Here is a 27,909-nt window from a genome sequence, read left to right as displayed (position 1 = left end):
TCTGGACTTGATTTGAATCTATTTCTGGGGCTTTGGTCCCTGGTTGGGTTCAAACTCATAAATGTTCTAGTATGTGCTTCCAGTTCAGATGTACCAAGTGTCTTTCAAGAACAGTCATTTGCACAAGATATTGACCCAATGTAGTGGATCCAAATCTGACCCTTAATATTGATTCAGCCTTGAATCCAATCAGTGACACCAAACCAAATTCAGTCCCCGAGCCAGTCCCTTGTCTCTGGGAAAAATGGTTTTATGGTTAATGCACTAGACTAGGCTTTAGGAGCTCTGCCACAGACTTCCTATGTGACTTTGGACAAATCACTTGTCCAGATCCTACAAGGTATTTATTTATTTATTTCAGTGGAAGTTAGGAGCCTAAATACCATTGAAGATCTTAGCCTTAATCTCTCTGTGCCTCAGTGCCCTATCTGTAAGATAGGAATAGCAACATGTCCTTTCTCCCACCCTTTGTCTGTCTTGTCTGTTTAAACTGTAAATTTTTCGAGATAGGCTCCATCTCTCACAAGCACGAGACCCTGATTTCTGGTGGGGGCTAAATGCTTCTATAATACAAATAATATTAAGTATCTCTTTTCTGTGTTCATTTCTCTGTTTTTTTTCTTTCTTCTGTTGCCTGTGATCTTCTCTTCCCCTTTTCTGCTTCCTCTTCTCCCTTCTTTCTACTTCTCAACCTTTGCTATCCACTTTTTATTCCAACTCTTTACTATTCTCCCAGGCTTGACTGCCATCTTTTCCTCCTCTCCTCACCCCTGCCACTCTTACCACATGAATCTCTAGCATTAGAGTTCAGTAGGTTCTAATGTCTAATGCCAGATGAGCTACTAGCAATAGAGATCAGAAACTAGCAGCATGTCAAGTGTTAGGCATCTAATGCTAGAAATGCTTAGAAGTTCAATTGTCTGACGCAAAAAACTCTGGTACTAGTGAGACTCCACCTCAGGCTGCCCCAAGGTATAAATACCATACAACCTTTAATTGGAACTGCATATCCAGGGCCTGGTTCTGCAGGCTGAAGTGAGCCATGAGCACTAATTTGTCTTCATGCATCAGTGAGAAATATTTGGCATTAAATGGTAATTGGTCCAAAGTGCAGACCTACTGAGCCACTTAGTGCTTAAGCAAAAACAACGAGGCGTCCTTGTGGCACCTTAGAGACTAACACATTTATTTGGGAATAAGCTTTCGTGGGCTAGAACCCACTTCATCAGATGCATGGAGTGGAAAATACAGTAGAGAAGTATCAATACACAGCATATGAAAAGATGGAAGTTGCCTTACCAACTTGGGGGCGGGGGGAGGTCAGTGATAATGAGCCAATTCAATTAAGGTGGAAGTGGGCTATTCTCAACAGTTGACAAGAAGGGAGGAAAAATCACTTTTGAAGTGCTAATGAGTTCAATGTAATCAAGGTGGCCCATTTCAAAGAGTTGATAAGAAGGTGTGAGTATCAGCAGGGGGAATTTAGTTTTTGTAGTGACCCATCCAATCCCAGTCTTTATTCAGGCCTAATTTGATGGTGTCCAGTTTGCAAATTAATTCCAGTTCTGCAGTTTCTCATTGAAGTCTGTTTTTAAGATTTTTTATTGAAGAATTGTGAGTTTTTTAAGCCTGTTACTGAGTGTCCAGGGAGACTGAAGTGTTCTCCTACTGGATTTTGAATGTTATAATTCTTGATGTCAGATTTGTGTCCATTTATTCTTTTGCATAGAGACTGTCCGGTTTGGCCAATGTACTCTGACACCTGTCACTTAGTGCTTAAGGAGACAGCTTTCACTCCTAAGCCAGCAAAGAGGGACTAATCAGTGAGAGGTAAAGGTGTTAACCTCAGAATTTATCCAGTGTCCTGATGGGGTGAAAATCTATGACCTGTTTTATGCGGGAGGCCAGAACAGATCATCAGAATGGTCCTTTCTGGTCTTAAAATATAAAATCTATGAAACAAGAAACAGTTTTACCCACAGCTGACTCTGACGTATAAGGCGAGTGAAGAAAGTAAATAAATAAAGATTATAGTCAAACAGTTATGCAAAAACATTAGCATGGTTATTTACATGCATGCCATTTATTTTTGTACCCTTGGGTTGAGTACCTTCATATATAGCTATATGTATTCTCTTGCACCTGTGAAAATGAAAACTTTGCATTGACACTGTTTAAGCTGCTTATTATTTTTATTTTGAATACATTATAAAACCTTTTTCTCATTACATTTAAACACATACTTAAGAATCTGGGAGGTTTGCACTTCAAAAACACCCATAAGTCTATATTTTAGTTTAGTGGGAAACTCTCTAAATGTGTCTGTTCTGAGTTGGTAGGTGTGTCGTGACAAAAACATAATTTATAGAGTAGAGACCCAATCCTGCAAACTCTTTCTTGAGTGGGCACTCTCTGCTCACATGACTAGTCTCATCAATATCAATAAGGATTGTGTAGATGAGTAGGTTTATAGGATTGAGACCCAGATGTGAAATACAACTGGAACTGTACCTACATCCTGTTATTTATCATAGACTTGTTTTTAAATTCTTTTTTGCAAAACTCAGTGTATTGTTGTGCTCATGTTTCTAGTTAACTATCGTCAAAAAATATTTCTCAATCCCCCTGTGGTCCAACCCAAGTGACACATATTTGAAACCAAAACATGATTGGACAAATGGAGGGACAGCAATCTTACATTTTGACTTGTTTGTCTATTGGCTAGTTCCCTTTTTTAAAAGTTTTCAAGCCTTTTTAATGGTCTTTTCTGTGATGCTACTTCTTGGAACAGGAAGAGATGAATGCTGCCTTTTTGCAAGAAAAAAGTGCTTAAACTGAATGTTCTGGCGACTTTCCATTATCATAGCAAAAAAACAACAAGGAGTCTGGTGACACCTTAAAGATTTACACATTTATGCATCTGAAGAAGTGGATTTTTTTACCCATGAAAGCTTATGCTCAAATATATGTGTTAGTCTTTAAGGTGCCACCATACACCTCGTTGTTTTTGTGGATACAGGCTAACACCACTACCCCTCTGATACTTGGTATCGTTATCATAGCATCACATCTATCAGCTCTCACAGATCTGTGTTTGCATTTCTACATATCAAAAAACACATGGCCAGCACTGAACCTCCAGTGAACCTATCCCTGTGGTTAGGCCTAAATATTTCTTCATTTATGGTAAACTATTGTGGCTGAAAGAGCCAAAGACAGCTATCTCCCTAGTAATTTTTCACCTGAGAGTATGTGGATCGTCTTTAGACATAATTATTTGAATTATGTTTATGTTAGTGCTGAAAGATTAATAGCCCAACAGATTAACCTGTGATAGATTACTGTAGATATACCAAATATGTCATGTTGCAAAAATGGACTAACACTGTATTGCCAATCCTGCAAGTTCAAACATCAAGAGGTAGACTAAAAAGAATCAAGAGATTGGCTTAAAAATCATGAGATTTACAAAAATTAATCACCTGTCTTTTTTGTCTGTGATCTGCTTTTTTAAAACTCTCATCAGGAGCCCCCTGCAGCCCCCTACCCCATGTGCATGTGCATGCCTGATGGAAAAGTTAACCTGAAGAGTACACAAAATGCACACAAAAATTGGCATGCGACCATCTACCTATTGTCTCTCTGAATTTGTATGAGGGATGTGTTCTCCCCAGCATCCTCCTCTCATAATCCCACAGAAATCTCTTTGGGCAGACTCCTCAGCTCCCACGGATACCAGTGCCAGATCCCTTCCTATTTCTTTCAGCTTTTCCCCTACACTGAACTCTACCTTCTGCTGGACTTTACTCCTGTTCCCTAATCATATGTCCCTGCTGCCGGGTCCCCTCTTTGTCCCGTGTCACTGTCTTGTGTCCCCTGTCAACACCCTCCCCCCAGCCCCGGCCTGTGTCACTTGTCCTGGCCTGTGTTTCAGCTAGCAACTTTTCTTGCCTTCCATTACCATAGAATCTGAATGCCTTCCAATATTCAAAAATTGAGCTCACAGGGGCTCTGCTCAGTGTTTAGCAGCACTAACTTGGTGAGTTTACAGGGTTTTGTTTCTTTACATGCGTGCGTGTAACTTATTGACTGGGAAGCTAAGCCCAAGAAATGAGATGTTGGAGTCTATGTTGTCCCTCTTGGCCAGGAGCCCGACAATGTTCAAGGAGCTAAAGATATGACCTGCTGTACAACTTGTCAGCATTAATAGCAACATCACTAGCGTCAGTGTCTCATTTTTATTTTTGCTCTTCAACTTTTTTTTTGCCTCTTTGCTTTCTGGGTATTTTCTGTTACTAGGTTTCCACAAGTACAGCCTCTCAGGCATTTTCCCTCTCTGCTCTGAGTAATGCAGGTGCCAGTAGCAGACAACAAGCAGCAGGGGCCAGAAGAAGAAGCTGATCTCAGCAACATGGCTGTGAATCCTTGGCCTCAGCAGTGGCACATAGACTTGCTTTGTTGTATTTTGTATTGTCTATGACTAGCCCCTAGTCTCACTCCTGGCACAGGCCATGGAGAACAAGGTAGTTGGTCTCAGATACAGGGCTGTTGAGCTAGTCCTCATCTTCTGGGTACAGAATGACTAATGCACTAAAAATACGGTGTATTCGCATGATTCGAACAATGGTCTGGGGATAAAGAGGGAAATGAAACCCCCACTTTCTGGTGAAGGGATGAGAGTTTCCATCTTTCCAGGGTTTGCCTGAGAGCCATGGTGTCCTCTCCTAAAGAAAATTCTCACTCTAGTAATCCCACAGCAGCCTCCCCTTCTACCTTCTTTCCATCCGCTATGCTCTTAAGGGATGTGTTATCGAGCCCTCGGCCACTCCAAGCAGGAAAACTTGCCTTCCCTCCAATCGCCCCAACTAGCTGGACTTGGTGTCAAAGGAGGCAGCCTTTTTCCAACCCTCCTGATGAGTACACTAGAGATGCAGGAGTATCTCATCACTCAAATGGCTGGTGTCATGCACTCTGATATTCCAGAGGCATGCTTTACCAATAGAAAAATCCCAGGTCACTTTGTTGTGTGTGAGGAAGGCCTCAGATGAACAAGTGTTTGAAGATGGGTTTGAAATGGGAATCGCTGTTGGGGTGGCCTGTGTTTAATCTGCGATAAAACACAAATAAGGCTAATAGTGCCCTGCCAATCTATCCTATACCCACTCATTAACTTCAGTAGGGTTCTTAGTGTATAAATCAGCCAAAATTGGACCAAAGCATCACTCGGTGTAATTCCTGAGATGAGACCATTTAATCTTTCTCATCTGTGATTGGCTATTTCGTTTATCATATATCAATAATAACTTACTTGTTTACTCACCAAACTGATTGTTTTAAACCACCCCAAACCTGGCAGTTATATATTCTTGTTTGGTAGTATTCTCAGTGCAAGGACAGAATTAAAAGTCTGGAGAAACACTTCGCTGATCCTGAGGGGAAGAACAGAAAGCGAGTCCTGGAAGGGAAGGACCCATCACTACCTGAACTGTTCAAAAAGATTGAAGAGGTACCACATGTCTGATAGAATTTATCACAATACATGGCTGGATTACCCTAGAACTGTGGTTCTCAACCAGCAGCCCATGTGACATCATCTGGGCCATATAGATAGTATATAGATATATATATATTGTGTAGATGCAGCCCACATATAACAGAGAGAGCTGCATATACAGTCCACAATGGTGAATAAATTGAGAACCATTGTCCTTGACAATGCAAACAGTCTTTTCTTTCATTTCTTATGAAACTTCTAAATGAAGAGTTAAAAAAAATCTTTGAGCTGGGCTTGTGGGCGCTGCAGCACAGCACAGCACGCAGATGTGAAAGCTGTGAGGAGCAGCTCTGCATAGGAGCACAGTCAGGGCGGAGCACAGTCAGGGCAGAACACAGCGGCATTAATGTGAGTCCACGTGTCCAGTATTGCCAACCCCAAACACTCTAAATCCTAAGTCAGGTCTCCAATAACAAAAAAAAAAAAAAAAGAAGTGGCTTAAAACACATAAGACTTTTTTATAAAAATGTATATTTTGAATTTTTTTTAGTTGCTTTCTGGTTTTTGAGCCTTCAGAACTTACATTTTTCAGATTTCTCTCTACAACCACAAGGAGCTAGAAAGTTCCTTTTGTTTTAAATAAAAGCAATAATACAGAAACTAAATTAACTCCAAGTCTCAGCACAGAGCTTGAGCTGTAGTCTTGGTCATTCAGGAAAGGATTCATTTTGAAGTGATTATTTATGCTGTTACTATTTATTTACACAATTTGAAAAAGCTGTCAAGTCTGTACAAATACATCTATTGCAAAGTGACTGTGAGCACCATTGTGTATAGGTTTGTTCTCATTATAGTTAGAAATACAGCTGGTACAAAAGGAGGAGAAATTGTTGGAGAAGGACTTTATTTATGAGCAAGTTTCCCGGCTAACCGATAGACTCCGTACCAAGACAGAGAATGGGAAGGAAGACACACTGATATTAGCAAAACGGGTAAGCATCAGATCAAACTCTTTGTGTCCAGGAATCCCGTATGTAACTAAAACTGCTGATGTATTTTATTTGTGGAAGTGAGAACTAGGATGACTTTTATACAAACTTTTACTGTACTTACAATGATTCATGGGACATTACAGGCAACTATTTACAATTGCTGCATATAGCTGTCTGCAGATGACAGCTATAGTTGTAAATAAGTGAAATACTGTGTATTTACTTGAAATCTCTGAAAGCTGTGCTGTGATCGTTTTCTTTACCTTTTATTTATGTGTTCAATGAATTATTTCTGAGGTTGGGAGCTTAATAGCTAAGCAAAATGTTGAAGGTAGTTTCCTTTTTGAATGAATGCTCCAACTAATCGTTTCAAACAACTATACAGACCTGCTCAATAACAGGAAAAACACAGGCAGGCTCCATACTCTGTAATCTGAAAGGAGACATCGGTACATTGAGCCAGATTTTTCTTACACACTAAGGCTGAGATAACCACACACCTGTGCATTAAAGAAAATTCTCAAATCAATCATTTTTTCTTATGTTTATCACATTTATTTCTGCCTGCCTCATAGAGCTAATATTTTGAAAAGATAAAGGAGGCTCTTAGAAAAGAAAACCCAAATTAAGAGGTTTGTTAATGAAAAAGAACTGTCAGAAGAGAGACACTGATAACAAGTGAGGTGAAAAGACTCAACCAAAGACAGAAGAAAACTGAAGGGAATGAAGAAAATCTGGCCCAGTCTTGTTTTCTTTCCAGGTATTAGGGTTGGAGCTTGAACAGATCCAGATAAATAAGAACAGACCACTACAGCAACAAACATGTTTAAGTTGTTTTCTACAGGGACATTTAACATGGCTGCTGCTAACCTATGTTTGTTTAAAGTGTGGTTCTACTCTGAGAAGTGACTGTAGAAAAGGATATTGTGGATAAAAACGGCATCGAGTTTTTTCCTCTTTCAGTAATTCTCTGTCACATATGGTCACTTAAAAGTGAACAGATGCTGTTTCTAACCACCATACCTGCTGGGAGTCAAGTTGGGGTTCGTTCTTGTGCATCATCACCAGCAAGAGCCTAACTGACTTGCAGAAATGTTACCTTTGTACAACCCCATTGTCTCGACATTATACCTCCAGTTGCCTTCGCTGGGCTCATGCAAGCATAAGTGAATACAATTTGGTATACAATGCTGTTCACTCTGCATAGTATGGAACAGCTTCCAGGATGAAATCCTGCACTATGAAGTTAAAAAGTTTTCTATTGACTTCAGTGGAGCCAGGATTTCATCCCAGGCCTGCCTTTTTAATAGCTGGGTTGGTTCTGCCACGCAAACAGGAGTAAAACAGTGAGTACAGTGTTTTCTACTGAAAGCCAGTTGGTATGGCTCTAAATAGACACAAGGAACAGACTGGGTGACTAGGAATGTGACATTTATTTTTAAATGTAGAACCATGCTTTTAAAAATAGACAGTTAAGGTGAACTTTTTCTCCATCCAGTACTGAACCCCTAGCCTATATTTTATGCTCCCTGGGGACAATGACAGTTTCACAAAAATTCTACATTATTTTCTTGGCCCATCAGCTGGACACACAAATTTTCAGGGGGATTTCATGGGTCCCTTATGTGAAAACTTTTCCAAGACTTTTTCTGCCCCCCACACTTCTGTATATTATATTTGCAAATGTGTAAACAACAAATATATATTAGACTTTTAAATGCATGTGTAATTGAACACAAGGTGCATGTAAATTCATAAGTAAGTGGGTCGTTATTTGTACACACACAAATGTGAACATTAGTTTTTAAAAGACTAGGCCAAAATAACAGTATGGCTTAGCAGTACTAACACTGAAAGTGATAACTAATAGCGTTAATGGAGATAGTTTTCCCTTCCAATTCAACAGAAAAAGAAATAGAGGACAAACAACATGTGCATTAGCTCATGTATTATATTTATCTGACTTTACTGGCTTTTGAAATGATGAATATGTATTGTACAAATAAAAGCACTATATCATCATCCAGAAAGTCAAATAGATTTTCTGTATTTCTTACTATAAGCTGCTTTGATGAAAAAGTTTTCCATTAATTCTCTGAAAATACAGGTCCTGAAAGCAAGATTGGTTCTCAAGTGTGTATGTAAAGAGAAGACCTGGTTAAAGTTGAATTAATGTTATTGATTCCAGATGAATGAACTACAGCAGAAAATAAAAGAGAAAACCCAAAAGCTGATGGCTCTTATTGCAGAGTTATCCATGAAGCAAGCAATTACCATTAAACTGCAACAGGAAATGAGGGACAAAGAACAATTTTTGCTGACTGTTTCATCAAGGATAGAGAGAGGTCTCCCTCCTCCTAAAGAAACAGAGACTGAGTGGCTAAAGGTATTGCGCAATGAGGAGATGCAGAAAGCGGCAGCTGAAGCCAGAGAAAAGGTAGGCTTTTGTCATGTGGTGCAATTTGAGATTCATTCACATTGTTCCAGTTGATTTATTTTTTTAAAGGGCTTTGCTGTGTGGCTTCTTATTGGCCATCTCCCACCCTCCATAGTTTGGGGGAGGGGAGTCTTCTTGAAGAATAGGGCAAAACTGACCTATGCTCGTGGAAGAGCTTATTGCCAAGCTGCTTTGTGGAGAGTCACAACAGAAGTCCTGCATACTGTATATAATGAAGATTCACCAGTTGGTTAGCTGGTGTCTAGTGCTAAAAGGAAGCTGTATGTGGCAGTTTAAACACTGTAATTATTTTGATGGTGGCAAGATAGAGGAGCCCAGATCTTTTCAGATAATATACTGAGGATTCAGTTTCAGAATAATAGCACAAAGGAAGAAACTAACCCAAGTCTTTTTTCTTAGGAGCTTGTAGATGCTAGACTGGCAGAGACAACGGGAGATTAGATTGCTAGATGGCAGTGGGCAGGAAGAGCACATGGGAAAATGTTGCAAGTTCCTTAATGGGCAGCTTGCCTCCTTAAAACCAATTGGGACAACCAGTGATCTGTAGAGGAAGAGTTCACACTAAGTAGGGGCAGTATTATAAAAAGATGTCCTGTTTGTATGAGGTTCCCTCAACCTCTGGCTCACCAGGCAGGGCCAAAGCACAATTTCAGTAGAGTATTTACAGCACTCCTGACAGCACTAGCCTCCCTAAGGGCTGGATGAAGGCAGGCCATGGGCTTTCCACCTCTCTCTGGCAAAAGCTTCCTGAGCAAGAAGGAGCATGCACAGTGCACCCATTTAAAGAATATCCTGCCTTGAGGCCAAGGAAGGTTTCCCCAACAAAACTGCTTTGGAATTAGACACTTCTGTGGAGTTAGCAGTTTCCCCCATGTTATGACAGCCACTTCAATATTCTGTACTTCAGTTTCCTCATTTGTAAAAATGGGGATATTAGTACAGTAGTATTCTTTGTAAAGTGCTTTGATCTATGGCTGAGAAGTGGTAAATGGAGTTCTAAGTACTGTCTTCACTATGACTTGTGCAACGGTCTATCAGTGTTGTATCAGATTAAAAATGTGTTTCTTCACAGCGTGCTGCAGAAAAGGAACAGTATGCCTCGCCAAACAGTATCTATACAACAGCGGAGCAGCGCCCCAATGCATACATCCCAGACGATGAAAATGTTCTCCCTTTGCCACGTCCCTATGGTGCTTTGGCTCCTTTCAAACCAACTGAACCTGGTTCAAATATGAGACACATAAGAAAACCTATTGTAAAGCCAATTGAAATCTGAACAAGTGATCCTGTTCCATCTAAATCATAAGTCCAGTAGTAGCAATTGAATATGCAAAGCCAACAGCTCAATATTGTAAATGTTTTTAAATGTTTGCTAGCAGTTTGCCAAAATATTCACACTGTAAACAAAGTATTTTTAAAGCAGACAGTATAGCTAAATAGTCCCTGCAGCTAATGGGGGTTCAGTATGCAAAACATAGCAGTGTTTTGAAATGTTAAGAGGAGTGAACAATCATCAAAATTGGTTTTTAACTTGTTAATAAATGCTTATAAAGTACAAACAGGTACAATAAACAAGAAGATTTTGTAGCTTTTTTTAATATTAACGTAATTGAACAATGACCTTATTCATTATACAAATAAATCAATATGGGGAACAGTTTGGACTGAAGATAATTGCCAGGCATGTCTGTTTAAATAAAAAAATGCCCTTTCTCTCACTACAGACCAGTGAGAAAGCTAATCCTCCTTTATTACTGATGGCAACCGCAGTAGAGGGAACAAGTCCCATTATTGAGAAGGTGCAAGAGGGGAAGAAGGGATGAATGCTCTTGCATACTGAGAAGTAAAGTGTAAGAAGGGCCCTGTTTCTGGGAGCTGAATCTCTCTCATTCAATACCAAAAAATAGGTACACAAGTTTGGGACCATACTCCCCTCTTTGAAACTATGCTGAGAAAGGATAACAAAAGTAGTTATACAGAGAGCTAGAGAAACATCCTGGAATTAAAAAGAAAAAAAAAGTAACATCAAATTCATTCTAGTTTCTACTTCTGAAACTTGGGCACACTTTTTTACCCAGTAAATGGAAGTATATCTGTTCCATGCTAATTCAGCATGTCTGAAGTTCACAAATTTTCCCTGTTTGGTACTGAAGCACTACTTTTTTTAAATCGCTGTTATAGCTCACAGCTAAAAAAATAAATGGGTTAGGTCAGTTCTGCATAAATATAGCTGGGAACTGAAGGGAAAAAAATCTGTAGCAATTTTAAAAAAATCTAACACTTGATCTAAAAACATTAGAAGTCATAGGGGCACAATTAAATACAGTTCATCAAAGCCACTGTAAAGATAAGCTTCCAAAGAAGCTTTCTTCTCCTGCTGTATTGTACAGTACATCATAAACATCAGGAAAGGTTCTTATACACATTACAGAGAATAAATATATTAAAACCCAACTCCAAAGGCATGGGGGCAGTACTGTAAAGAGATGTACCGTCTGTATGAGGAATTTATACATCTTTATTAATACATTATATACAAAGAGTTACTCCGCATTTGTTGCCTCTAGCCTATACTATGCAATCTCAAAGAAATCCTTTATACATCAGTGCAATGACAGCTGCCAATTTCTCATTATTTCACCATGTAATTGATCTGTGCTTTTTTAAGAATGTCTTGCTTGTAAGAGTAGTATTAGAATAAAAATAAAATTCTAAAGAAACTTTTCCCACCATATTCTGAAACTTTCTACACCTACTCCTGTTCAGCCATTCCATAGTGTAAAACTGAATAATAAAAACTTATTTAGCTGGAGAGCAGGGTCTGCATCAGCTCCAATCCTTCATCCTCCTTGTATTTACTAGCAAGTCTGCAATTTCAGTCTAGTCCCTCCTCAATACATGCATGAGTAAGTGGAGCATATATTATTTTGGGCAGCCTTTTACTAGTTAATGGTTGCAACTGAAAACTGGCAGCCTTTAAGAGGACATTTGTTTTATAAATATTAACAATTTTTGAGAAGTATTAAACCCTGGAATTTTAGTTGCAAATATGCTTGTTGAAATGGTGGTATATGTAGCAAGACTGACATGCTTTTTGAAGTAACCCAATATATTTTAGCAGTACTACAGGCCCAAAAGCATCATGGTGTGTTTCAGTGCTGTTTCCTCTACAAATTTTGCATTCACATTGTCTTCTTCCTCAAATGGATTCAGACCTGGAAAAGTACATTGTGTAAATGCTGATGTTCTCAATGAATGTTCTTCTGCAGCAATACTTTCAATCCCCAGGACGCCATGACCAACATTTTCAATCTGGGGTATCCAAAGTTAGGATTAAAATGTATTTTCATAGATGTGGAGCCCTCCTCCTGCAGTTTTCATTGATTTCACTTGGATGCTCAGCATCTCTGAAATTCAAGCCCTCAGTTTTAAAAAGTTTTGGCCCCTAGTTTTGGCCCCTAGTTTTTTTCATAAAGACAAAAATATTTATTGTAAGGACCCAGGGTTCTTAAGCAAGATTCACCAAGGTTCTTAAGCATTATAATGCCTCGCTATTAGGCACGCTGCCGACTACTGGAATTCTCAGCTCCAAGTTTGGTGCCCCAGCTCCTCATTCAGGACATGGAAAGAGTTCAGTGCCAAAGAAAGAGATTCTCAGAATCCAGCATGCTGAGTAGGGAGCCACCTAAGGAAGCAGGGAGAGAAATGCAGAGAAAAAGGGGTGGGGGCTTAGGGCCCGGATCCACAAAGGCACTTTGGCACCTGACTCCCATTGATCTCGGCTTTACACACCTGACTGATGAGCCATAGGGAGAGGTTTCCCTCCATTTAGGTATCTCAGCTGCGAACCCTTTCTTGGAATTAGGTGCCTAAGTCAGGTCAGCCGTTTCTTGCCACCTCACTATACCCAGTACTTAGAGTATTCACCTAGAATGTAGGAGACCTGGGTTCAACTTCCTGCTCCAAAGCAGGCAGAGCAGGGATTTGAATCTGGGTCCCCCACATCCCAGATAAGTGCCCCAATCACTAGGCTATTAGGCATTCTGAGGTGGACCTCTCTCCATCTCTCCTCTGAGAGGTAGTCCACTTGGTATAAATATTTAAATATTCACTGGGCAGAGAGAGAAAGAGGGACTCCACAGCCTTGTGATTAGGGCACTTGCCTAGGATGTGGGAGAGTTAGGTTAAAGTCCCTGCTCCAATAATATTTATTTATACAAAAATGAAACAGCTCCAAATAAGAGTGAGAGAGACCCATCCCAGAATCCCCTATAACCTGGTGGTTGGGACTCACCCGGCATGTAGGAAAACTGGGTTCAGATCCCAGCTCCAAATCTAACAGAGCAAGAATCCGAATCTGGACCACCCCTGAAAAATTCCCAACCTGCCTGCCCCTGGCTGTCTTTTGTGTGTGCCTGACCCTAGAGGTGCACTCTGAGCATTGGGCTGCACCGGAAAGGTAGGCAGGAAAACACCTTGTTTGAGAATCCTGCTAGGGCTTTGGTTTGAGCATAGGCTTCAAGCAGCTCATTGGCTGTTGGGCAGCATCAGAACTTAGGTGGCTTTGAGCATGCCCACGCATAGAATTTAGGGGATTTAATCACCTACAAGGTTAGGTGACAGCTGAGAAGTGATTTTGCACATGTGAATGGAGCCAAAATGTTGGGCTTAAGTGACTAACTACCTCTCTAGATGCCCAAGCACCTTTGTGAATCTAGCCCATAAGGTCTGATTCAGAGTCCACTGAAGCTAATGGGAGCCTTACTATTGACTTCTATGGGGCTTTTTTTTTAAACAGACTCATAAAACCTTTAAAGTCTGTATCGATATAGTATCAGGTTATATGATTGAATCTGTCAGCCACTTTTATCTCAGGACACTAGGTCAAATCCTGAAGATTTTACACAGACAAAACTCTTAAATCACTGGAAGTTTTGCTTCAGTGTAAATTGAAGAAGGATTTCTAGAAAGTGGCCCTGGTATTGTCAGTTTCATAATACTGTTACATGAAATCCAAAGCATTGTAATTTAGGGGGGAAGCTGTCATAGTAATTGTGGATTTGATTAACATTTAATCTTGGCTACTTTCCAGATTGTAGCAGACTATGCTGACCCCTTTCAAAGCTGTCAGCACCAGTCAGCTTTTTACTGGGACATAAACAGAACATATCCCACAGGGAGGAGACTCACAGACTCTACAAGATGCACTGAAGACTTTTCTATTAATTTTATGTTAGAGGCACTCAGTTGATAATACAAATGGGCACCAGTATAAAACCTTAAAATAGATTAAACAGTCAATGGGATTTAATCTCCTAAATGCCTAAATCTTTTTAAATTATATTTAGGATCCTAAATCAGCTAAGCATTGCAACACTGAGTGCAGCAATGCCTGAATACCTTCAAAAATCTGGGCCTAAACCCTTTAAGGCTAGGAATTTAGGATGGTTATGATTCCCAGAAGGGAACCATGAGACAGAAATGCCAGACCTATATAAAAGCTGGCTCAGAAATGGGGAGACCTACAAGGGAGTAGGTGGTGAGATGTGGAGAGGGGTTTTCACTAAGAAAACTATGGAAGCAGTGAGCCAAGGAGGGGCCAATGAACAGATAGGCGCTCTGGAAAGAGGTAAGTGGTTCAAAGCCTGAAGAGACAGTGAAAAGAAGGAAAAACGCTAGGACAATACAGAATTGGTACAGGCTGGAGGCTCAGTGTTGGTACCACTCTTTAAAAAATACTAAGTTGGAGTTTCCAACAAAGTGGGAGGAAGTCCCCTATCAATTGGAACACCATAGCTGATGCCTGTGGAGAAAGGGCCCTTGCTTGGGCCTGGAGAAGGCAAATTATTGCATTTTAGCTTGACAAGAAGAAACAGAAAGCTGCAGCCTGGGGAGGTGAATAAACTATTTAGCCCTTGGCGGGCTAAATAAACTATTTAGGACTATTTAGGACCATGTTGTTTTTAAATGTTTTGGTTGCCCCCAAAAGGAGAGAACTCTTATTGAGGTTTGGCCAGAGAGCTAAACCCCAAATTGCCCATTGGTTAGGGAGAAACCACCCACCACTGGCTGAATAAGGGGAAACAGAGTAGTGATATCAGAAAGGTAAGAAGCCCATTAACACACATGTAATTCTTATAGAAAGGTTAATATACCCATAGGTAGGTAACTACTACTGAGAGACTGTCAGGCATTCTGTATACATCCCTTCTAAAACCAAATCTTGCATGTGTGGTTTTTAATAACGTATTGCTAACCCACATGCCCCAAATGGGTTTGTCACTTTGTTTTTATGTAAAGCTCTTACCCTTTAAACAATAACTGAGCTTACAGTTATACCTGAAACAGGAAGAAATCATTCCAGCCTCGCTCTTTTGGTTTACTTCAGCCACAGCACTCTGGCTTTCCACTATACCCACTGGCGCCCTTTGGAGAGAAATTCGAGCAGGAACACTTTGAGGGGCTGAGAATGTTCACAGCCATGGTGGGAACTCCAGCTCTACACTACTGCTTTTTGTAAGCCTGTTCTACACATAAACCTCAAACTCCATTTCTCTGCGCGTGCACAGCTTCCATTAGTGGAAATGGGAGCTACAGGCCCAATCCTGCATCTATGGAAATCAATGGTGTTTGGCCGCAGTCTTTCATAGGGACAGGATAAAACCCTATGTGCACATCTAGGGACACAGAGACAGCTCATTAAAGGAACAAAGTACAGAAGGAACCCACTTCTCTTTGGTCCTTAGGCACTACTGTTATAAACATGCTGAATAATAATAAATAATAATGTTACCTTGATCCTCTACCTCTGCCAGCATATCAACTAAGTAGTTAAGTGGCAGAAACTCTACATGGACGGACAGTCTGTCCCCCACTGGTCTGTTATGCTGTAAAGGAAAAACACTTTATATTACTTCACAAAAGTGGTAAAGTAGCTACTTAAATACGGAGTTAAAAGTGGCTAACAGTCCAAATGGTAAGAGTATACATTGGGCTCAAGACTATCCAAGCTAAAAGATTAAAAAACAAGCAATTGCCACCACCAGACTCTTACCTGTCTGTTCCTAAGTTTATCAAGCAAAAGTTTAACGGAGTTCCTTGCAATAAAATTAGAGTTGACAGGATGATTCCACAGCTGACTGACCTTGTGACCAATTGCCTATTAAGCAAAAAAACAAACATAAAATAGATGCAATGCAATAGTGAATCTATTGCCTTTACGTGGCAGTTTCTGTCACAATAGGTCTCACTATTTAATGACTCAGCACCAGAGTCAGAGTACACTTAGAATCATTCCATTCTCCTTCCCAACAGTGCCCAATGGCTAACAGCTCATTATAGATTCCAGACTGAGAGCTGCGCCTCAACTGACTAAACCATTCCTAGAACAAAATACAGAAGACAAAGAAAGCTTTGACACTTTTTTTTTAAATGCAGCCAAGTAAATAAATGCTTTTTACAGAAAAATTCCATTGGTACTTTCAGTGATTGGAAACACACAACAGTCCACATATTCAAGTCAGCAGGACAGATGAAGTTCACCCTAGAGGATGTAAGGAAATAGCCAAAGCAATCTCTGAATCATTAATGATTATCTTCAAGAACTCAAGGTCCCAGAAGCTAGAAAACAATAAGCATAGTACCATTTCCAAAAAGGTGGGGAAAGGACGTCACACAGAATCAGACCAGTCAGCCTAATTTTGATATCCAGAAAGATACTGGAACAAACTATAAAATAATCAATTTGTTCAAACCTGGCGGATAATAAGGTGATAGCTAACATTGGTTTGGCATGATTTGTTCTGGACAAATCCAGCTAATTTGACACGGTAACCAGGCTAATGGACAGGGAGAAAGCAGTAGACATCATATATCTGGACTCTAGTAAGGCTTTTGACACTGTCCCACATGACATTCTTGTGAGCAAACTAGGGAAATACACTCTAGATGAAATTACTATAAGGTGGCAGCACAACTGGTTGAAAGATCATACTCAAAAAGTAGTTATCAATGGTTCACTGTCAAACTGGGAGGATATATCAAGTAGTGTCCTGCCGAGGTCTGTCTGGGGTCTGGTACTATTCAGTATTTTCACTGATGACTTGCATGATAGAGTGGAGAATATACTTATAAATTTGGAGACAACACTAAGCGGGAAGAGGTGCAAGCACTTTTGAGGACAGGATTTGAATTCAGAATGATCTGGATAAACTGGACAATTGGTCTGAAACAAACAAGATGAAAATCAATTAGGACAAGTGCGAAGGACTACCCTTAGAAAGGAAAAATCAGTGCACAAATACAAAATGGGAAATAACTGGGTAAGCAGCATTACTGCTGAAAATAGTGGGGGTTATATTGGATCACAAACTGAATACAAGTCAACAGTGTGACGCTGTGGCAAAAAGGCAAACATCATTATGGGACATATTAACAGGAGTGTTACAAGTAAGAGATTAGAGGTAACTGTTCTACTCTACTAGATACTGGTGAGACTTCAGCTGGAGTACTGTGTCCAGTTTGGGGGACCACACTAAGGAAGATGAGAGTTCTTTTTGCTTCCTGTAACAAGAAGAATCTAGTGTGGTAAGAAGCCTCATCAATTTATAATTGGGTAAAACCAGACCTACGGACTTAGATTGAAATGGTAATTATATATGCAAAACCTAACCACAGTATGCTTTATAACTTGACATCAGAAAAGCTTGTACTGCCCTGCACCATATATATTTTTAACAAGTAGTGAAGTTGGACAGGAGTAGGAAACTCCATGAATTAAAGAGAAATGCTTATTAATCCCAGTTTTAACATGGATCACCAATATGAAATATAAAGACAGCTAAAAAAGCCCTCTTTCCTCAATGTGATAATCACCCCCCTCCCAATCACTGTTAAACTTAAAGAAAATGTATATGTAGCTAAAGCCTTGAAGATACACAAGGTGAACTTCATCCCTGTTCAGTGGACCAGCATGCACTATTTAATTCCTTGGTAAGCCATCTTACGATGATTTACATGGGACTTAAGTCTTGAGCTCAGATCAATTTCATAACAACTGGATCCAAAACTTTAGAAACACCCCATGCAGTTACCTCAGGAAGCCTTGTAAAGATACTAAATTTTAGCTTTTCATTCTTCTCAGTGTTGTCCAGATCTACAAATTAGAGAGAGAAATAAATAACTGACCAGGACTTCAGGGCTATGACTTCTTAAATTAACTCAATAGCAAAATACACATTAACTTATATTACACACATACAAACACCCCTCACCCTTTGAGATAACAGATTTGAATGTAATTTTCAGACCTATTGGGAACAATTAGAATTTGAAGCATGACCTTCCAAAAGCATAACAATTGTTTCCCAACCCTGGCAATAACAAAAAATGGTGTACAGCACAAATCTGTACCTATTTTCTTTTATCCACTGGGTAAGGATTGTGTTACAGGTTTGATTACAGTAGCATAACTGCTTTAGTTAGGTTACAGTATGGGTACAGTAAAACCTTGAAGTTACAAACAGCAGAGTTACAAACTGACCAGTCAACCACACGCCTCATTTGGAACTGGAAGTACACAATCAGGCAGCAGCAGCAGAGGAAAAAAAGAAAGCAAATACAGTACAGTACTGCTTAAATGTAAACTATTAAAAAATAAAGGGAATGCAGCATTTTTCTTCTGCACAATAAAGTTTCAAAACTGTATTAAGTCCATGTTCAGTTGTAAACTTTTGAAAGAACCACCATAGCGTTTTGTTCAGAGCTGCAAACATTTCAGCATTACGAACAACCTCCATTCCCAAAGTGTCTGTAACTCTGAGGTTCTACTGTATTGCTGTATTCCAATAACTGATTCAAATAAACTGAGTTATGCTAACTGCTCCTTTTGAGCTAAACGGGCAATGAACATAGCTGTGGTCATTCTATGGTTTATGAAGCCACAAGCTGGTTTTATGAAGATGTTGGCTTTATGATGACTGCATAAAGTTGGTCCTATGCCAAGAAACACAAAGTAGGATAATCTGGCTGTAAATTTGGGCAATAATTCAAGAACATAGTGATTGGCGTATATGAGAAGTGATTGTGCAAAACATGATTTTCATATGCTGCTTTGCACACTATTTCTTCTTTTTAAATGTTCACAAAACATAGCTGAAAGAACAGGGGTGAGTTTCTTAGTCTACTTACAAGAAAGCCTAATGAAAATAACCACAATGGAGGCGTAATAGCATATTTTAAAAGTTCTTTAAAGCATGACTGTCTTAAACTCCTTAGTTTTTCTCTTTTAAAAAGACTTTATTGCCTTGTGCAGAATTTCTGGACATTCCACTAATGCCAGCACCAAAAGCATTTTGTCTGTTGTATCAATCTGAGGAAATTTGCTGAGGCAAGCTAATCCAGTTATTTTGATGGCCGGAGTCTTTTTTTAAGCTATAGATAAATCCTATGGAAATCATTAAGGTTAATGTTTCTGTAAATTTCCTAGTTTAAAAACGAGACTGGGATCCATGTGGTGATCTGCTGAAATTATCACAATGGATATGTCATGTTCTATCACATCAGGGATAGTGTTATGTAGGCTCACGCCCAATTCTGTCCTCTGGAACAGCTGTGCAATCACACTGACTTCAAAGCAGCTCCACAGGAATAACTTTCAACAATAACTTTCAATTCTAAGTGCAGAATTGAACCTTCGGCCCTTGTATTTTTCCTCTATGTACTGTAAGAGAAAAAAAACTCAACATTTTGAAAAAGCAGCAGCCAGTTGTGCAAAGAGCCATGGGTGTCCCTTCGAAATATATAAAGGGTATCCATTTCCAAAGCAGCCTTGTTACAAAGGAATGTAATCTAAGTGTCTATTGTTAAATCCACCATACCTTTCAATAGTTTTATAGCACATGTCTCAGTCAGCTGTAACACCCCATTATCAATGTAATGCAGCAGGGTATGCAAAGGCAGACATCTAACTCCAAGCCCTATGTGCAAAGTATGAAAACCTGCAAAGAAAGCACCACTTGTTTGTGCAACAGAAATAGAAATAGTTTTGTGCAAAGCCTCTAATTACAGCCGTGCCATCCACAGCATTAAAGCTTAGTTGATAACAGTACTTTCTTTACTAACACATACACTACTATTTGTGGGAGGAGAGGAAGAGTTTATCAACACTTGCCAAACAACGTTAGTCTTCATGTTATTTAAACACCTCCACTCTCTGCAACAGTATTAAGTTACAGTTGAATACATCAATTTGAAGATTAAGCTAGAACAATCAGTTCAAACTAATACTACGTTACAATACGGTAAAAACCCTTCTTCCCCAAAGGATTTTCTACTTATAATGTGAAACTGCTGAGTTCCCATTATCTTAACGCACTCTGCAAGGAACAGGAAATGAAACGGAGGAATCTGGAGACATGCCAGAAAGTAGTTACTTTATTTTAAAATATTTTTAATTCACAAAAGAGTGCTAAATAGTCTATAAATTGTTTGTTTGTCTTTAAAATTTCTTATGCATGTGTCTTTTAGTCCCCTCGCTCAATTAATCAAGAAATAAACCTCAACATGCGTTATATGTGGTTACTATCCATGCTCCAGCATAGCATGAACCAGCTCAAAAATGGCATCAGTGCTGAGGGAGTTTTGAGATTCATGTTTCTGATCTAATAGACTCAGATCTATCCCCCCAGCATGTGGTTACACACATACTTTGGTCCCATAACTAACAGTATGATAATAAGCCAAATCCTTTTGCAAAAACATTCTTAACTGGATTAAAATCCAGATGAAAATCTATCAGGTGTCTGTAAGCCCCTTACTGCTTTGGCAAATTCAACAACAACATGCGATTTACAAAGATGTGAAACATTAGTGTTAAGAAATTCTTCCTAAAATTTAAAAAGAAAGTGCTTTGAAAATTATATGGGGATTATCAGAAGTTCTTGGTAATGGTAGTCTAGCACCAGCAAAAGAAAAACTGGTACATTTTCATTACACTTTGTCCCATGGATTTCTTGAGACAAACTCCTTTCTAATTTATCCCTGTGGGTCCCTTTATATAGTCCCTGAATCTGTAATAGATTGAATAGCAATTTTAAAGTGCCTTGTAGCATTCTCACTCTTCATTTTAAATTAAGTCAACATTTTTCCATCTTTTCTCTCCTTTCTTGCTTGTGTCCCCAACTGAGACATCAGTTCATCTGGATGCGGGTAAAGGTCACTTATGATCAGAGATGAAAGTAAGCTGGTATGGTAAGGTAAGCCATGCGGGACTGCACTGGCTTCTCCGGCTGTGATTTAAAGGGCCTGGGGCTCCAGCTGCTGCAGGGAGCCCCGGGCCCTTTAAATCACTGCCAGATCTCCGGCAGCCAGGCTCCAGCAGTGATTTAAAGGTTTCAGAGCTCTGGCCCCTGCGGGGAGCCCCGGGCCCTTTAAATCACCACCAGAGCCTTTCCACTGCCACCCCAGGGGAGCTGCAGCAGGGCTTCAGCGGTGATTTAAAGAGCCCAGGGATCCGGTCGCTGCGAGGAGCCCCGGGCCATTTAAAGCGCCACCCAAGCCCCGATGCCAGAGCTCTGGCGGCACTTTAAAGGGCACGGGGCTCCCCGCAGCGGCTGGAGCCCTGGGCCTTTTAAATCACCGCTGGAGCCCTGCTGCCTCTACCCCAATGGCAGCAGGGCTCCAGCGGCACTTCAAAGGCCTGGGTCCCCTCAGTGGCAGGAGCACCGGGCCCTTTAAATCCCCGCTGGAGCCCTGCTGCCCTGGGTTAGTGGCAGCAGAGCTCCTGCGGGATTTAAAGGGCCCAGAGCTCTGTGGCGGCCGGAGCCCCAGGCCCTTTAATTTGCTTCTGAGCCCCGGTGCTCCCAGCCACCTTTGCAGCTGGTAGCTCTGGGGTGATTTAAAGGCCCTGGAGCTCACAGCCTTGAAAATTTGAAAGGCCCCACCTCTTCGGGTTGAGGCCGCACCCCCACTCAGGACTCCGTACTGGTAAATCCTTTAAGGTACTTTCATCCCTGCTTATGATCATCTTTCCCAACAGATCAAGATCATATTAACATGATGTCTGTACTCCAGTAGCCTAAAAAGCCAAAGTCACAACATTTTCAGGCCAAAGTTTCTGACTAAGCAAAACAAGAGAGTCATTCTACTCAAGTAGATTTCTGTTAAAGTATTTCAGACTGAAGAATTGGTTGCTACTCCTAAAAGCGGGACATAAAGCATCTAATGAACAGTCCAGCATCTAAAATTGTAGATTCAGGGGTTGGTTTATGGTAACGAGATACAGAGTCTTCATGTTACTGGTTCAAATTTGTGGCCATAGTGTCCAAGAGCAGTTACTGAGTCACAGTTGGTTCGTGACCCTTCTGAAAACTGGCACTGACTGAAGCCTTTCAATCTCTGCAGTCTTCAAAGACTGCACAGGCACAGAAATGAAGGCGTCGATAGAGCAAGCTGCTTCACGTGAGCAGACTCTTAAGCTGCAGTCAATGGACATCTACATGGGGGCAGCTGCAGGATCAGGGCCCCTGCTCCATCCCCACAGCTGGAAGTTCAGGGCTGAAATACATTAGCAGGGCAGCATGAAAAAAACAGTTTTGCCACTGGATGTCATTTATGTTGGTAGCCCTTAAAACTGAAAGTCCAACCCAGCTACTTTCTGAACTAAAAATTCATTAAAAAGGGGAAGGAAAAAAACCCCTAACTCTGGGTGATGCTTTCCCACAGAATTGAAATGGTGCTCAGAAGTGAAACTTTTCAAAAACTACACGATTTGCTATCTTTGTTGTAACTATTGACATTTGTTTTATTTCACTGCAGGTGTTTATGGAGAGCTCTTCCCCACACAGCTGTACTGAGTACATTTCAGGCCTGCCAAAGTTAATACAGCTTGCACTTACTGCAAATGCTATTTGTCTGGAAGACATTCAAAGCAATGCTCTTATTCTCAAGGGTGGAACAAAACAATGAAATGTGGAGATCCAGTGTCACGGGCTTACCAGGAGGCAGGGGCATACACATTCCATTGGCAGCTTCTAGAATCCGACTCATGATGTGGAAAGCTGCACACTCTGCCGCGCTTCCTCGCTCGTCCCTGCATTTAATGAAACAGCCTGTTAGCAGCCGAAGACATAGAACTCCCCTCATGGCTTAATCACTTTGTGTCACAGTTAAATGAACGCATTTTAAAACAGAAGGAATTCACTGTCCTCAGATACCATCTTGGTTTATTTAAGAGTTAAAGTTACTGGATTCTAGTTCTTGTTAACAATTTGAAAAGTGGCTGTACATAATCTACGTGGAGCCCTCTGCTCACAGCATACCTACAAGTCTGCCATTAAACAAGGAGCTACAACTTTTTAAGTAGAGTACCTAAAAGTTAGACACTTCCTGTCCATAGGTATCTACATAGGGATGTAAGTGGGCTGATTTTTCAGCACCCACCACACAGACTCAAACCAACGGGAGCTCAGTGTAGCTTTTATGTACCTCTGCCCCGAACTAGTTGAAGCTGTCCTCTGCCGCCTACCTGGTGCTGAGTTTTCAGTCAGGTGTTAGCAATATAAATATTACCAAAACCCACTCATGGCAAGGTGGACTTGGCAAAACCATTTTGCCACATTCTATAAAACATGCTGTAGATTAATGGAAAACTCTTGCTTACAAGCAGAGAACGCAGGCCTGAAGACTGTATTTCCTCCAAACAGCTTCCATTATCCGACAGATCAGATCCAGCTAGAACAAAAAGGGACGTGGATGAGTTCTTGTGTGGCCGTTAGCCTCTGCTAGCATTTCCAACACCAGTTCACGTGATAATATGTGGACTTTAGTTCTCCTCTGATTATTCCAATCTCTTCTTAGCTGATTTCCAAACATTCACAAACAAGTGTTCAGCCCACACAGTCTCTTTCTTGTGCTCCCTGGCTGACCTCCAGCTCAGAACTATTGGCCAGCGCCAGCTCCTAGCCCCACTCACCTCTGGCCCCTCTAAGCTTCTGCAGCCAACAGAGAACCTGCCCTTGTATGAGAATGTTGAAAGGATTCCCTAACCATGCTCCGTGCAGCGTGCAAATCCAGCCTCATTCCCAAAACCTCAACTGCCACATGGGGCTGTTTGGAATAACCCCATTAATGTTAAATGAGAAGTGTTTTTGTAGCTCAACGCCACCACAAACATCTGGCATGTCTCTAACGCCGTTCATCTGAGGGGCTCAAAATTCTTTAGAAACACTAGTTTAGAGGGATTAACTGAACACTCCTAAGGCAAGTATCATCCCCATATTCCTGGGGGTATACGAAGGCACAGGGAGGTTAAAGTTTACTTCCCCACGGTACAGTGATGAACTCCTAGCACAAGCCAGATAACTCTGACTAACATTCCAATATTTTCCAAGTTCAAAACTTTTTGGACGTGATAGGAAATTCCAGTTGAAATACTCTGGAGTTCAGCAGTTTCTCTTTCATTTCCAGGAAATGACAATGACTTCTAATTTTCAGGCATAAGCCAGAAAAACCACACCTCCTGTCTGGCTTTCATTTCTGATCCAGCAAGCAACAGAGTCCTTAGTCTAACTACACTCTGGCTACATCTGGAGTTTTAGCACATAGTAGAAGTTTCTAAAGGAGTTCCCAACAGTTATGCCACAGTCATTTGCTATGCTATTACTTGCATGACAAAACTGGATGTCTGCGGGGACTTGGTAGAGTTTGAGTAAGCACCTACTGATCCAGTTTCTACCCAGTTCAGAAAATTGCAGCTTAAAGGTGTCATTTGGTTCAGCTATAATGATGTAACCAAGTGTTGAGTGCGTGCAAGTCATTTTATGTTGTTTGTATTCTGATAGCACTTCAGAGTCCCCACTGTGCTAGCTGTACAAAGACAATCCCTGCCCCACAGTTCCTGCAATCAAATACGCAAGACAAAGTGTGGGGAAAAGGAAGCATTGTTGTTGCTTTCCAGATAGGGGACAGTAAGTGACTTGCCCACGGTCACCTAGTGAGTCTGCGGTAGAACAGGACATGAACATTAATCCAGTGCATTAACCACCAGAACATGATCCATCTCAGTAAGAGTGAACATGGAGTAGAAACTGGTAGAGCAGTATAAGACTCACCTCTTGGTACACTTAAAATTGAACTGGAGAAAATCCAGATAAAAAACATCAATAGCAAAATGGACTAGACCAGCCAATACTGCAGTGACAGGGTTAATATTTTCTAGAGTGCCTATGCCACGTTTGAATTTTTATGCCTTACTTTCTGAGATGCTGAGGTTCCACTGCAGTGTTCAGCCATTCTGGCTTTTCTAAGGTACTTCTGTGAGGATTAAAGCTGCATGTTTGTCACGGAGATCACAGAAGTCACGGCAGCAGTTTGGGTGTGTGGCAGGGGACTCAGGGCTAGGGCTGGGGCAGTGGGTTGGGGTACAGGTGGCACTTATTTAGGGATGGTGCTTCCCGGCTCCCACCAGCATGTCCCTGCAGCTCCTAGGCAGAGAGGCCCAGGGGCTTCGCACACTGCCCATGCCTGCAGATGCTGCCCCCACAGCTCCCATTGGCTGCAGTTCCCAGCCAATGGGAGCTGCTGAGGTGGCACTTGTGACGGGAGCAGCGTGAGGAGTCCCCTTGGCCTTCCCTCCCCCTAGGAACTGCAGTGACATGCTGGTGGGAGCTGGGTAGGGAACCTGCTAGCCCCACCAACCCTCCTACCCCAGCAGGGGTCCTGGGTCACACGCTGCCGCTGCCTGCCCCACCAGTACAGATCCCAGGCTGCACATCACCGCCCACCCTCCCCCTCTCCAGTGCCAGCTGGGGTCCCGGACTGCATGCTGCTGCTCGTCTCTCCCCAAGCACAGCGGGGGTCCCGGGCCACCCCCACATCACCCACAGCATCCCTGGACTGTCTCTCTCCCCCGCCCCCACAGCAGACCGCCAGACCAAGTTCTAGTCAGTGGTCTGTAGTAATGGACAGGTCACGGGCTGTGAATTTTTGTTCACTGCCCATGACCTATCCATGACTTTTACTAAAAATACCCGTTACTAAAACATAGCTTAGTGATGATCTATGAATGCCAAGAACAAAACTAAACCCATTTTTCATTACTTCCTGCTTTGCTGGTTCCTGCCCTGCCATACATTGCTGAGATTACATTAAAGAATGCTGGAAAGAGAATCACATTCAGGCCACCTGACCGATAAATGGGGCACGGGAAATGTAAAGATGTTATGAATTCAGTGAGAACTCCCAACCAGGATGAGGGGAGATCCAGGTCTAGTGATGGACTTCTAAGAGAATCTTGCAAAGTGTGCCTGCCAAATGGCTGGAGTAATTTTTATGGGCATCTTGCCTGTGTTTATAACAACTTTGTTTAGTTTCTGTTAAGGCGCCCACAGGAATGGAAGCCTATAAATTGCATATTAAGAGAATTCTTGCTTTAGGTGACGTTAAAGAGCAAAATTCATCACAGGTTTTGTTATTAAATAGTGGGGGTTATTTTAGAGGCTCAGTCTAAATTGATTTGTTTTGCCAGAAACTTTGGCAGAACAGAGCTAAATAAGTATTCTGACACCAAGAAGTTCTTGTCTTTGTTTAGATTAAGAGGGAACACATGAAATGAGAAAACCGTAGCAAAAGAGAAAATGCACCCCAGTTCTACTCTAAGCATCAAACATTCATGCTGCAAGGAATTTTACAGTTCTTATTTTATCAGACTAGTTTTCTTCTCCAATCTTTCTTATTATAGACACACAGATCTAGAAAATAGATACTGGTTACTGAGCAATGAGACATGCACAAGACACAGAGAAAGACAGTCCCTGCCCAGAGAAAATGATCTAAAAAACCAAAGTTCCAACAGTAACTGAAATTTGGAAAATAAGGGGCAAAAATTCAAACTAACCAGTTTTGAAACATATTCCAGAACTATCTGGTCAATCTTCATTTTTCCAACATATTGTAGATGCCTCATAAGATGATCTTTCAACTGAGCAACCATCTGGAAAAGGAAAACAGCCATTTAGGTGTCTTCTCAAAGTTCAAGCAGGTGCAAGTGCCAATTCACATGAACTAGCACAACAATCTTCTGTCTGTGGCAAACAAACATGATTTGCACTGAGATCACTGGCTATCACACATTCTCGCCAAAGAAAAAAGTGATTTTAAACAGACAAAATTATAACTTAGTATAGATCCAGCTCAATGGACCAATGAACATAACACGAGGCCTTCAGTTATCCCTTGACCACGCTTCTCTGCCTAACAGGAGAAAGCCTACAAATCTAAATCTCTATAAATGCTACTAAGTTACAGTGGCTGCATATATCACAACACATGGCTACAACTTCTATGCAGTCCTTCACCTGAAAAAAGAAGATTCTTAAATATTCCAGTTCTCAGCATTCAACTTTAGGTCATGGAGAAAGAATTATTAGGATTTGGACGAGAGGGCCAGACTGAGAGAGGAGTCCATAATGAGCCCTAGATTTTGAGTGGCAGAGAACAGGAGAGGTGCTGAGGGTTTCAGAGGCAAGATGAGGAGTTCAGTTCTAGCTGTGTTGAGTTTGAACAGGTCACGAAATCTGCAGGAGGAGATGTCCAACAGATTGGCTAAGATTTGGGACTGGATGGAGGGGGACAGCTCAGGAGTGGAGATCTAAATCTGTGAGTCATCAACATGCAGTCAGTAGCTGAAGCCATGTGAGATTACCCAGGGAAAATGGTGTAAAGGAGGAGGTGGCCCATAGATGTAATGGGGTTACAAGTGAAGTAGAGGGCAGGTGAGAAACAAAGGAGAATGTGGAAAGAGTGTTAAGTGGGGAGCAGGAAAAGGAAAACGGATCATGCGGGATCTCACTGATCTTCTTTTTGAAAGTAGCCAGCTCTTGCAAAGAGGGAGGAGGACATGGGAGAGGGATTAGAAGGGAGTTAAAAACTGAAAGTAAGTGACAGGGGCTTGAGGTGATGCCCGGTGA

General features: G+C 41.2%; 2 protein-coding genes across 11 annotated transcripts in view; one reads left to right on the top strand and one right to left on the bottom strand.

Annotated features, from left to right (window-relative positions):
• The window catches only part of CCDC146 (coiled-coil domain containing 146), a 112,708-nt gene extending 102,101 nt beyond the window's left edge, over positions 1-10,607 (top strand). For 3 of the 7 annotated variants that reach the window (XM_050936816.1, XM_050936817.1, XM_050936818.1), the window contains exons 14-17: positions 5,378-5,506; positions 6,349-6,486; positions 8,675-8,923; positions 10,017-10,606. In XM_050936816.1, coding sequence (XP_050792773.1) covers positions 5,378-5,506; positions 6,349-6,486; positions 8,675-8,923; positions 10,017-10,220 — 720 coding nt within the window. In that variant the 3' untranslated portion in view covers positions 10,221-10,606. Of the gene's footprint in view, positions 1-5,377; positions 5,507-6,348; positions 6,487-8,593; positions 8,924-10,016 lie in introns of those variants that run through there. The other 4 variants (XM_050936814.1, XM_050936815.1, XM_050936820.1 and 1 more) reach the window with 3 other exon arrangements.
• A 22-nt stretch (positions 10,608-10,629) lies between these two features.
• Positions 10,630-27,909, bottom strand: part of GSAP (gamma-secretase activating protein) — a 65,343-nt gene continuing 48,063 nt past the window's right edge. For 2 of the 4 annotated variants that reach the window (XM_050936836.1, XM_050936837.1), the window contains 8 exons: positions 26,838-26,933; positions 23,604-23,674; positions 22,939-23,033; positions 19,822-19,941; positions 18,037-18,098; positions 15,999-16,103; positions 15,738-15,831; positions 10,630-12,159 (listed from right to left, as the gene is read on the bottom strand). In XM_050936836.1, the coding sequence (XP_050792793.1) occupies positions 12,068-12,159; positions 15,738-15,831; positions 15,999-16,103; positions 18,037-18,098; positions 19,822-19,941; positions 22,939-23,033; positions 23,604-23,674; positions 26,838-26,933 (735 nt within the window). In that variant the 3' untranslated portion in view covers positions 10,630-12,067. Of the gene's footprint in view, positions 12,160-15,737; positions 15,832-15,998; positions 16,104-18,036; positions 18,099-19,821; positions 19,942-21,843; positions 22,499-22,938; positions 23,034-23,603; positions 23,675-26,837; positions 26,934-27,909 lie in introns of those variants that run through there. The other 2 variants (XM_050936838.1, XM_050936839.1) reach the window with 2 other exon arrangements.

The sequence above is a fragment of the Gopherus flavomarginatus genome, chromosome 1, assembly GCF_025201925.1.
Source record: "Gopherus flavomarginatus isolate rGopFla2 chromosome 1, rGopFla2.mat.asm, whole genome shotgun sequence".
Taxonomy (NCBI): domain Eukaryota; kingdom Metazoa; phylum Chordata; order Testudines; family Testudinidae; genus Gopherus; species Gopherus flavomarginatus.
Note: the sequence above shows the minus strand (reverse complement) of the source record. Positions and strands in the feature narration are given on the sequence as shown.